Source organism: Corvus moneduloides, chromosome 5 (genome assembly GCF_009650955.1).
Source record: "Corvus moneduloides isolate bCorMon1 chromosome 5, bCorMon1.pri, whole genome shotgun sequence".
Lineage (NCBI taxonomy): Eukaryota > Metazoa > Chordata > Aves > Passeriformes > Corvidae > Corvus > Corvus moneduloides.
Window position 1 is genome coordinate 41,822,770 of NC_045480.1, and position 12,516 is coordinate 41,835,285.

At 40.0% G+C, this 12,516-nt stretch overlaps 1 protein-coding gene across 3 annotated transcripts in view; it reads left to right on the forward strand.

The window, feature by feature from the left end:
* The window catches only part of BANK1 (B cell scaffold protein with ankyrin repeats 1), a 137,771-nt gene that overhangs the window by 15,472 nt on the left and 109,783 nt on the right, over window positions 1–12,516 (forward strand). For all 3 annotated transcript variants that reach the window (XM_032109898.1, XM_032109900.1, XM_032109899.1), the window contains exons 2-3: window positions 3,853–4,251; window positions 11,978–12,043. In XM_032109898.1, coding sequence (XP_031965789.1) covers window positions 3,853–4,251; window positions 11,978–12,043 — 465 coding nt within the window. The remainder of the gene's footprint in view (window positions 1–3,852; window positions 4,252–11,977; window positions 12,044–12,516) is intronic.

Here is a 12,516-nt window from a genome sequence, read left to right on the forward strand (position 1 = left end):
GTAGATTTTTGTTAGGGGACATCATAGCTGTTTGTAGGGTAAACTCTAACTCTGCATTTCAAGTCAGGCAAACATTTCAAAATAGTGATACTTTACCTTTTGATACAATTTGGAGTAAGTAAGATGCAAGCCTTACATTCCTGCTTAATATTGAAGTTAACTCTTAGTATAGAAGGAAGATTAATATCCAAAAAAAAAATGCAAGTTTATAATTCAAAACATACCCACACTTGGTTTCCCATAGGTAACTTGATAGCACTTGCTGCTTGCTTCTTTAAACATTGCACCAAACTCCAGTATGAAAGCCCTTGCTCAACAGCATGGCTCTTCCCTCTGTACTTAGATAGAAAAGACAAAATATATAGGGCAACCATATTGAATTAGAGCTTTATGAGATGTGTGTTGCAGAGCCTTTCTTCTATCAAGTGTGCTGTTAGATATATTTCACTCCCCTTTGTTACACAAATGAAGCTTTCTTTCTCATATATAAAAATCAATATAGTTAAGAAAAAATGCAGTTGAGCCTTCAATAAACATTGTAAAACCCCTTTCTCATTCCTGCTTAGCTAAGATCAGAGCTGCAGACAGGTGCAGATATACCATATGGAAGTGAAGAAGACTTTTATGTCTTCTTTTATCCTTTCAATGCACATTTCTTACTTTTATCTTTATAATTTCCTGAGTACTCAAGCCTTGTACTGTTTGTTTGCACAGGGGTGAAGTTTATACCCTGTGTATATTTTTATTACGGTTATTGTATAACTCTTTAGGTCAGCTCAGTAAGAAGAGTCTTACTCTTCCATGTCCAGCACACAGGGAGCTCTTCAACTGTCGGAATGGTTGGTTCCAGCACTTCTTTCCTGCTCCAGTCTGCACAGGGATGAGATGTGCACCATTCCTTACCAATGCTCTCCTTCTACAGGGAAAGGATACTTGGGCTCTTTGCCAAGTGGGTGCTGTGTAAGACACCAGCAGATGCTGTTTCTGCACAATCAGGACACCAAAATTCTGTCAAGCTATAAAATAATGTGTTTCCCATTCAATTTAAATACGCCTTTTTAATCCCTCCCTGCAATTCCACTTAGTTGTCCTTAACCCAAGTCTGTGAGAGATTGGTTACGTGAAAAGGGACATACAGATTCGGGATATACAGATTCTTTGCAGCTTACTGATCTGAGAAGCTGGCTACGTTAGAATGCACCGTTAGGAATATGCATAAAGCCTATTATTGTTAGTATATAAGGAGTTCTGGTACAATCAATAAATCGGATTCCTGCTGATCACTCATATTGAGCGTCTGGGTTTCCCCTCTATCGCGACACAAGTCCATCATAATAGAAGGCAACACAGCTGAGCATGAGCTTAAAATGAGACCTTTAAACTTAAACAGTGAATGTGAAATTCAGTGTTTATGAGTCCATGTGCATATCTAAAGAAATTTTTTTCTTCCTATCAAGGAACCCCTACCCTGTATGCAGTTCTGGTTTTCTCAAAAAGTATTTTGAAAAAGCAGGAGAATTCACTAAAGTGCAGAAAAAAAAATAGGAAGAGTTCTACAATGCCTCTCTTGTGGTGGGAAGAATATTAATCCCAGTTTACAAACTGTAATGAAGGCAAGGCTGAGAGTCGCTTCATGGGAATCTGAAGACCTTAGGGGACAGATTTCTGAGAGCAGAAGAAGAGATGCTGCTTAAGGATTGCAGAAATATATGAAATCATATTATGGCTGGAAGTTAGAACTAAGTAAATTCAAATAAAGTGTAAGGAATGAATTCTTAAATTTTCTTTGTGGTGTAAGTGTTGTGTTTATATCCATATTTTTAAAGAACCACTACAGTGCTGTTAATTAATGGGGACTGAAAATAGAAGGTACTTGGTGATTCCATTTTGGTGATAGGAAACAGCATGGCCAGACTGAAAGAGCTTGTGGCTTTACAGCACTGTTAATGCAGTTTCTTCTTTTGAAACTCTGCAGCAATTCATAGTTTTTTATTTCTACATTGTGCACATCTGTCTATGAGTGTTATGGAAAATCAAATGAGATTCTGGAAACAACATTGCAGCAAGTAGATTTTTTTATCCCAGCACCATAAACTAAACAATTTTTTCTGAGTTAAATGAGAAATCCACTGCTATTTCTCTTATTATTAACCTTCAGCATTTCATCAGAAACAGGTATTTTTCAGATTGTTTTTACCATGGGATATACAGTAGTCACCTATCCAGATACAGAGATATTACTCTGCTCTAATGTACTGGTAAGTTTAGTTATCTTGAAATATCATCACCTGTTCCAATGTGGAGCATGGCCCTTTATGATTTCCTGTGACAGAAAACTTTGTGAAAGGGTGAGCATTCACAAATCTTGAAAAGATGACAGCTGTCCTCCAAGCAGTTTGTAGACATACAATGAGCTCAAGAGACTAAACGACAGTGTCCCTATTCTACAAGTTTCAATCAGCCTTTGCTGGATAGACTTTGTTTCAAGTATCTCCTGAGTAAAGAATGAATGAACAAAATGTAGAAATAATTTCTTCTAAGAGGAAGGGAAGTCCAATAATTAAAGCATTAATCCTGGACTGGAAGTACAGGTTCAGTTTCTTATTTTGTGCAGGGACTTATGTGGGATCCTTGACAAGTTTTTTATTCTCCTTAGCTACATCTGTACTCTGTATCCCACTGTCCACATCCTTTGTGTGCCCAAGAAACATTTTAACTCTGTGTACACCCCCTGTTTCCGTATCTCCTGATCCTCACAGTGCAACAGCAGCTTAGGCACTCAGAGGAGCTGTGGTGCACTGCAGGCAGGTGTCAGTCACCAGGCAGACGCCGTGAAGCGCAGTGCAGGTAAAGCACAGCAGCTGTATCTATTCCTCAGCTTCACATTGTTGCTCCACAGGGCTGTGATTGTGAACTACTCCAGGGCTGTTAGGCTACCCTGACTTGACGTATATTGTTATTGTATTGTTGCTCATCAAATCACAGTTTTTGATGGTTTCACCCAACCCCAAAATGACTGAGGTTGGATGGGACATCTGGAAGCTCTCTTGTACACCTAGAGCCAGGACCATATCCAGGCACCTTTTGAGTAGCTCCAAGGAAACAGATTCCACGCCCTCTCCAGACAGCCTGTGCCAGTGCTCCCACGGTATTTCCTGATGCTCAGTGGCAGCCTCCTGTCTTTCACTTTGTGCCTGTTGCCTCTGTCTTGAACTGTCACCCTAGTAACGCTGTGGAAGAGTATTAGTTGTCTTGCTAGCATCATGTTCTACATCTTAAAGGGAAAGAGAACTGAAAAAATACAGTTCTAGGTTTATTTTTGTCAGGTCTCAAGTAATTTTCTTAAAATAATGACAGTAAAGAAAGATCAGGAATAACTATCCTAACACCATGCTGACAAAATACCCTAAACATACCAATTCATTTTCTAATGAAGTCGGATCATGTTTGTGTGTTCAAATATATATTCTTTCCTTCTGTCATTAAAAGCTAAGTGTTCCATTTTTAATACTACTGCCTATTTGTCAAGACTCTAGGAGTGAGCAGAATGTGTGAATGTGCTCTGCTTCCTACATTGCAATTTCAGTATTTATTCTGAAATACTAGTTATTCTAAACATAATATCCTGAGCTATTTTTCCAGTATTTCTGTGGATGATCTTTGTGCCTTGGTCTTAGAAATAAGGGGATGGTTGTCATTTCAAGGTGATGAGCTGTGATTTCTGCTGAAGGTAGTTTCTTCAGCACTTCAAGTTTTTATTAGGGGGAAAACAAACAATCTGACGTCTGATATTTATAGCTTATTCAAAATGAATTTGAAAATATTTTTTTTAAAATGTTTTCTTCTCTCTAGAAAACATGAAGGATATCCTCGTGATATATGAACAAGAAGCAGAAGAGTGGGCTCTGTATTTAAAATCTCTTTTTGGACTCATAGTTAATGAAGAAGGAATCTTACTCTACGATCTAGAGAATTCATCTTGCAAGCACCAGGAGCTACTCGGTTTACTGTCTTATAAATGTAAACTCCTGATACTCTCATGTGGACTTCTTAACTGCCTGAATCAAAAGAGAAGTTATTTTCTGGAACAAGTTCTAAAACCTCCGGATAATGTGGTAATTCTGCTTTGTGGGGTGGAGAATTCAGAAATTCTTTCTGAGATACTGACCTTAGATGGAGAGAGCAAAGAGATTTCTACTGATCAGAAACCTGAGGAATATATTTTGGTTGTTAAAGGAATTATTCAACCAGGTAATATACTACTGCTTGTTTGTAGTCCTTAGGTCTCTTACCTCCTCTCAGCTCTTGCTATTTAGCCAAGATTTTGTCTACCAAGCAGAATATTGTGCTTCTCTCTTTGTCGCATGCAAGGTGCCATTTTATTGGCATGGGAGCTTGTGCTTGAGAAGGACATCTGGCAGTTCAGGATTTTTACTCAGAGCTTAACCTAGTGTTTGATGCACAAAAACCAAGAATAATCTTTTGAACACTGGTATAGAGAGACCCCATCTGAATCAGAGTGACCTAGCTGGATGTCCCTGATGCCTTGTGCTAAGCAGGTAAGCTTAAGTATACTATAGGGCTTTAAAACCTGCTCAGAATATGTCTACCCATAGTCTGCCTATATCAGATCAGTGTTTTCAAAAGAACATTTTAGACTCCCCCTCCCCAACCATCTTCTTTTCCGTATTGAATAATCTTTTCCTCAGTGTATCTCTCAGAATTTGGGCTCATTATGGTTGTCTGTTTTGGTTTCAGAAGGTAATGTTTGCAGTTCCTGATTGCGTCCAATATGTAGCTTCAGACTGAAGCTTCTTGGCAGTTTTTTAATGGGATGAAAACAGTGGGTTTATACTCTGTGTGTGTGTATATAGGAAGTAACTGTGGTTAGAGACCATCAGTTGACACAGGCACAGGAAATTGCAAACTTTTCCGCAGCGATAAACAGTTTCCTAGAAGACACAGGATGGTTCTTTGCTTAGGTATATGCATTCCCAAAAATACTTACAACCTGTGCCCTTGGGACTTAAGTTACAGTGTAATGCCAGATGTTTAACAGGTGTTCAAATGATCTTTTCTTTGACAGTGATCAGTATCAGCAATTTCAGAGATTAGTGGAAAGCTGAATTAATGAATAATTGAAGGCCTCAGTCTCAGTGAGTACATTTTTACTGAGGATGCATAGACCATGGCTGGGATCAGATAAATTCAGTGGACTGAGCTAGATCCAGGACTTTAAGTGATGATGATGCCTGGTGCTTCAGGGCGTAAGCCCTCCTCCACACTCGTACGTTAGAACTGCTCTGGCCCTGTTTTTTCTGTACTGGTGTGCCCTGGCCATCAGCCAGGCCGGCTTAGATCAATGCTTGATAGGAGACCTCTGCTCTGCTCTCTGTTACACAGTGAAAGGGTTCCAACTAAGAGATGTGCTTTCATCTGAGTGTTAATTTAAGCTCTGAGGAATGAAGATGTGCGTGGTTTGTCATTATTTACCTTTGCTTAAAGATAATGGTGTCTGTATTTATGATACTCTTTTGTAGAATCCTGTTAAGCTCTTAGCTTTTGTGGTATCTGTGACAGAGATTTTGACAGATTGCACATCTGGGAAAAAAGATTTTCCCCTTGTATTTAAAATTATTTGCTAAGGGGTTGTTGAGTATATACAAGGATTATTTTTCCTTTGGAGCATGTTCTTTTGCCTTCCTTCAGGACCAGACACAGAAGACATCCCACTTCTCTTCATATGGATCATTGTCTTCAATCACTTTTATTTTCAGTGCTCATCCCTAGTCCCTTATATTTTTGACCCTTTTAGAGATAGTGATGAAAACAGTTCTGTGTGTATTCATGGCTTTCAGTTCCTTTTTTTCCCCCTGAACTGTTCATTGCTATTAACTTGTTCTTCCAAGCATTTGTACCTTTTTGTCTCCTCAGTATTGAGAAGAGCTGTCACTCTACCAGTCTAAAAACATAATAATGGGCTTTAATTATAATGGCCCCACCACATGTCTTCCACTGCGACTAAATTCTGTTAATCCCTTAGGACAGCAGGCCATCGAGATCCTAGGACTAAAGGATGCCAGGGCTCAGGAGTGGCCTGCAGGTAGTTAGAGCAGCTGAAGATGGATGCTCAATCAGGTTATCTCACAGTCCTGGAGAATGTTAACAATGGCATAGCATAGGTGCTAGTAGTCACCACTACAGATTTCCCCATACTCAGGAAAGCTCATAGGCAAGGTAAGTTCTTAGCTGTCTCCTCTCTCCTAGGTGCTATTCTCTTTGCACTATCCCTACAACCTGAGATGGAAAAAATGTAAAATAAGTCTCATTTTATATGCCCCCACAATTATTTCCCCTACCAGATGGTGCCAGTTTCAGCGTGTTGGAGCAGACAGGGCTTTATCTGTTAAAACTTCCTTCTGGCTCTAAAGGAGTATATATGCCAAAAATTATAGGCAAAAACCAAAACTAATTAAAATGCTGAGTAAAACTAAATAAAACAGAAGATGCAGGGGGGTTTGTACTCAGCAGAGAGCTTGTTTGTCTGTAACGTGCTTCAAACATGAAATCGGAACAGTTTGTCATGCCTGTTTGAACATGTTCTTGGAGGAGTAAAGGGAGAACTAAGACACTGAGACTAGCCTTTCTAACATATATATTTCCAGGATGCTGACAGACTTTATTGTATTCATCTTCTGCATGAACAGGAGCACAAGTATTTTTACTGTTGTGAAGATTCCTTTTGCAGGACTTGTTTGTAAAATATTTCACTGTTTGAAAATGCCACATTCAGATTCAGAGCTGGTTTTGAATTTTGTGGATTCTATGCCTATTGCTATAAGAAAGATAATCCACAGGGAAAGAGGAGAACACTCAGAAATTTTATTATTCTCTGTTAGCATCTAAGATGGCCCAGTGAGACTCTAGAATTCTGACTTTTCTTTATCACCTTTTCCCAATATTTTTGAAAGTAGAATCAGGAGATATATTTTGATTTCATCTGTCTTTTCCTTCTCCTGTGTCTTTCTACTACTTGTCCTTGGTCTTCTGAACTGTGTACCTTCTTTTTTAGATTAAATTGACATATTTTCAATGTATTAATTCAGTATCCTGGGGTACTAAATGTAGCTGGGGTTTTTCTGTTTAGTTCTGAAAGACTTCCACTTCAAATTGAAGCAAGCATGTGTTTATGCCAGGGATTTGTAGATACAGATAGATGTTTGCATCTGTAGGTAGTTAACTTAGATCTTTAAGTGTCCTCAATTTCTCCTGTAGTTGTCCTCATGATTGATGATGCGAAAAGAGAACAGGTCTTATCTAATACAAATAATTTTCTGTGACAGTGTTTCTAAAGTGTGCTGACACTTTTATTAGACTTTCGGTGGGACTTCTTGGTACAGCTCAGGAGTCATAAGTATCCATTAGTCTGCTTGCTGTTTTATTAGGTTTCATTTTTTAAAGCTCAACAAAAGCAGCTCATGTCGCTTCCAATTCCAGCCTTTTCCCTAAGCAGTGGTATCCATTTCTTTTCTTTTAATGCCAAAACATGATGAGAATTTACTTCTACAAAATTTGATAGTTGAGAACAGCTCATCAAACCTACATGTATCGATTCATTATCTGCTATTGTATTAAAATGTGAGAGGTACATAAAGTAACATAACCCAACTAGAAAATGGTATCCAGAGTCTTTGACAGCCCAGGAGAGGTTCTCAGAAAAAATTTGTAACTTCTACCTGAGACAGCAGTATGCCATTAATTTCTGATTGTTTACCTAAAAGGTATTCCATGTATCTGCACATACAATTTTAATGACCAAGAGTAATGTTAAGAAAACTACTTTTGCAGCTAATAGTAGGGTACAGATGTGGACAAATGAGATACCAGCATAGGGTGTTTTTCTCTGATAAGTAAATGTGAGAAAAGCAGGCTGGGAGTCAAAATAGGCCTTAACTCATGCAGATCTTCAAGCCACTTCAGATATTGGGGGGCTATTTTCCATTGTGCAGACCACAGAAAAGAGAAAGGAATAATTATACTTTTACCATAACTTTTATGGTGTCTGTTTCCTGTTTCATTTCTAGTACAGTGGCATCAATTTTATTGGAATTTGGTATTATTACCGCAGGCCTGGTTCCTACGGTATATCACCGTGTCCCGCAGCCATAGGGAGGAGGAGGAGAGAAGATCCAGCAGGCAGGAATTGTGCAGCAAGATTGATTTATCTAATTATTTTGCAAACTCTTTTATAGACTTTTTTCTTCATAGTCTAATTGGACAAAGGACCAGCCACCCCTTGGGGGTGATTGGCCAAAATCCTAAAACATCCATTGTCAAAATATTTTTCTACTATACCATAAACAAGACTTTTCAAGGTTGTAGGTGGCTTGGTTGCTTACATTCCCTGCTACCTCTTCTGTGAGAGAGAAAAGTCTCTCACGGACTTAGAAAATAACAAGAAAATCCTCGCTAACAGCATTTTTGTACCTACATGGTGTAACATAGAATACTGAAGTAATGCTTCACGTTTTGAACCCACTGCTTTTCTTGTTCTCCTGTAAAATCCTCTTCACACTGGTATTCAAATATGAGTAACCAATGCCAGTGGATTTTCTTAGGCTGTGATCAAGACTTATGCTGGTGAGCTAAAACCTTTAATTTAAGCGGGAACATTACCAGCACTTGCTTCAGTGGGCAAGTGCTGCACCTAAACTTTGACACTAACTTGGAGTCTACAAGAAAACGCAGCTAAAGTGCTGAAAAGAGCCAATGTTGAAGAAGAAACTAACTGGCTAGAACTTTTGGTCTTGTTTGTTTGTGAATACTAGTGTGTGTGTGTGTGTGTGTGTGTGCGTGTGCATGTGACCTAAAGTCTTGGTTGTGAAGGTTTCTCCCCTGAACATGCAAGATTGAGTAAATAGAAGAAAGTAGGTGGGTGGTTGTGGCCTCGTTCACTGCCAGGGAGGTTTCAATAGTGAGACCACACGGTTGTGCCTCTGTTTACTCCTTCCCCAGTGTGTTTACATTCAGACAGTGCATACTACTGTTGGTGTTTTAAGGCAGTGATGTCATCTGCTTATTGCAGAGCACCTCAAATGCCAATTAACTTTTTCTTTATTAAAATGAAAATAATCTGTATGACTGTATCATAAGCACAAATGCAGAAGGGACATTTTGTTAGCTGATGTGTGCTGTAGTATAGCTCTCATTTCCATTTTGCCAATGAGTCTTTGAACTGCTCTGCAGGGACTGCAAAAATTACCAGAGTAATACATCTTCCTGAGATGCTGTGCTTCTCCATTCCGCACAGAGGGACGCCAGTGCAGTGATGGGGGTTGGTAATGACTGTCACCAAAAAACTCCTTTGTGTCACTGATTTCTTTCATCTGACATGAGATTCTGGCTGTTTCAAAGCAGAAAAGAAACTGAAGTGACTGTCTGGAGCTGGCAACTACAGTAGGATGTTGGGGCTGTCATCCCCTGCTGCTTAAACTGTTTGACTTCTTTGCTATTTCTTCTCTTTATTTCTGCAAAACCCAGAGAAGACTTTACATGTTAGGGTTAATTGTGAGGTTTGTTAGATTGCTTAGCAGCTCATGTTCTAATCTATGTAGCTAGTCATGGTAACCTGTATCCTTAGATTGTGAAGTACGTGTCACGTAGGTGATTCTTTTTCCTCTTATTTTCTCTTTCAAGGTTTGAAATGGACATTATCCAAATTTATGTATTTTTTATGGCCCAGTCATCAGTCAGTATTTAATTGCAGTTAGGGGCTATTTCTAAAGCTGAAAAATAATTTAAGATTTCTAGCAAGTATTTTTGCAGGTAGTGTTGTAAAATGGCTGTGTGAATCTGTAGTCTTATATGTCCTTCATGTAGTGTATTATTGAGTCTGACTGAGTCTTGCACTATGGTTGCCAGTCACAATTACTGAAAAGTTATCTCTGGAAGGCATCTAGAGAAGAGCACTGTAAAGGTACCCCTTATATATTTTTGTGTACACAACTGTTTTTATAACAAAATTGCTATTTGTAATTTCACCATGATGTATTTCTGTTAAATTAGTGCCATCTTCTTGAAAATGGGATAAAATAAAGGTTGTTTTGCAGTCCAGACTAAAGAAATTGTCACTTATCCCTGAAAAAATGAAGTATAACATCTATTTAAGTTCATACTAGAAAAACAGAATCAGATTTTGCTCTTGGTAGGGTCTCTGTGTACTTTCTCAAAAGGCTGTGAGTCCAGAACTTGGTCCTGGAACTATTAATACAGTATCTTATGGGAGCACAGGCTGAGAGAGTTGGACTCAAGAGGAGACAGCTGAGAACGGACCTCATCAATGTCTGTCAGTGTCTGAAGGGAGGGTGTCAAGGGGATGGAGCCAGGCTCAGTAATGCCAAGCCACAGGACAAGAAGCAACGAGCAGAAACTGAAGTTCCACCTAAATGTGAGGAAGAAGTTCTTTACTGCACGGGTGACTGAAAACTGGAACAGATTGCCAGAGAGGTTGTGAAGTCTCCCTCTCTGGAGATATTCAAGAGCTGTCTGGATGCAATGCTGTGCCATGTGTTTCAGGATGACCCTGTTTGAGCAGGGATGTTTGAATCTCAGTGTCTTAGATGAGGCACAATGATCCCTTCCAAACAGACCCATTCAGGGATTCTGTGTTGGATGCTGTTTAACATCTTTTTTGGTGGCATTGAGTGCACCCCTAGCAAATTTGCTGGTGACACCAAGCTGTGTGGTCCAGTCCACATGCTGGAGGGAAGGGATACTGTTTGGAGGGAACCTTTACAGGCTTAAGAGGTGAGCTCACACGAACCTGATGAAGGCCAGCAAGGCCAAGTGCAAGGTCCTGCACATGTTGGGGCAATCCTAAGCACAAATACAGGCTGGGTGGAGAATGGATTGATTGCAGCCCTGAGGACTTAGAGGTGTTGGTTGATGAGAAGATCAACATGTGCGTTTGCAGCCCAGAAAGCCAACCGCATCCTGGGCTGCATCCAAAGCAGTGTGGGCAGCAGGGCAAGGGAGGGGATTCTGCCCCTCTGCTCTGCTCTGCTCTGGTGAGACCCCACCTGCAGTGCTGCATCCAACTCTGGGAGCTCCCAGTGTATGAACAACATGGACCTGTTTGAGCAAGTCCAGAGAAGGCTGTGAAGATGCTCAGAGTACTGGGGCACCTCTCCTGCAGACAGGCTGAGAGAGCTGGGGCTGTTCAGCCCAGGAGAAGAGAAAGCTCTGGGGACAGGGCAAGGGGGAATGGCTTTGAACTGGAAGAGGGTAGGTTTAGGTTTGATATAAGGAAGAAATTCCTTACAACAAGGGTGGTGAGGTCCTGGAATAGATTGCTCAGAGCAGTTGTGGATGCCCCGTTCTGGAAGTGTTCAAGGCCAAGTTGGATGGGGTTTGAGCAATCTGGTCTAGTGGAAGGTGTCTCTGCCCATGGCTAAGGGCTTGGAGCCTGATGTTCTTTAGGGTCCTTTCCAACCCAAACCACTCTCTGATTCCATGATACTGTCTGTAACCAGATCTATTGTATTATCAAACAGAGCACTGAACAGTTTTCTCTTCCAAACTGCAATGTCTGCATCCATTTCAGTTTCTCACTTTACTGTGCATGATTCTGTTATCTTTCCTCATGCCCAGCTCCTCTCCCATTGTTTGCTGTGTTGGCTTGCAGGTAAACTTCTTCCTCAAGTACACATTTCTTACCATCTGTGGTAAATTGAAAAAAAATCTGTCAAAGCGACGTTTACTGAAATGGGATAAATACAGTTCCATCTAAAGATGTCTCTAGGCTTGTTCCTCTGCACTAGCCCTTGGATTTGTTCTATGATTTACTTCTTCTATCTGAAAAACAATAGCTTTAAAATAGCTTTATCATGAAATAAAAATACATATAGATTTTCATCTAAAGAAAGTGGAAATCAGTGTGATGATATTATCTTCTTTCTTACTTCTTTTTTTTTCCTAGATAAACCACTGGATGAAAATCCTGGAGACTCTGTGTCTTACATCTATGAAGCAGTTCTTGCAGAGGGTGAGTTGAATTCCCCTTGCATTTCACAGGATAAAGCCAGTACTCTTCAGAAAATTAAATTTGTTCTCTTACATCTTGTTAGACATGAAAGGCAGTAAACCAACGCTACCATAGCACACAGTTGTGTAGAGGAACGTGCCTTGTTCTCAAACATCCACCCACACATCCATACTCACACATTCTTGTGAGGAGTGTGAGAAGGGGAGGAGATACAACAGGGTTGGCTTTTTTACTCTGATTTCAGTGTAGAGAAAAAGGAAGGCGTGGAAGGCTTTCCATTCCAGTTCCCAGCATGAGGAGTTTTGCTTGTAAGAAAGAGCTGATTTAAAATTTCATGTACATCAGTCCTACTCATATCACATTTGCAGCATCATTCACTGACAGACAGTGGCTCGGAGAAGACTGCATCACAGCTGCAACCACTGTTGACATTCGCCATGTTGGTTTATTTATAGTTGTGAGAGTTTATAAAG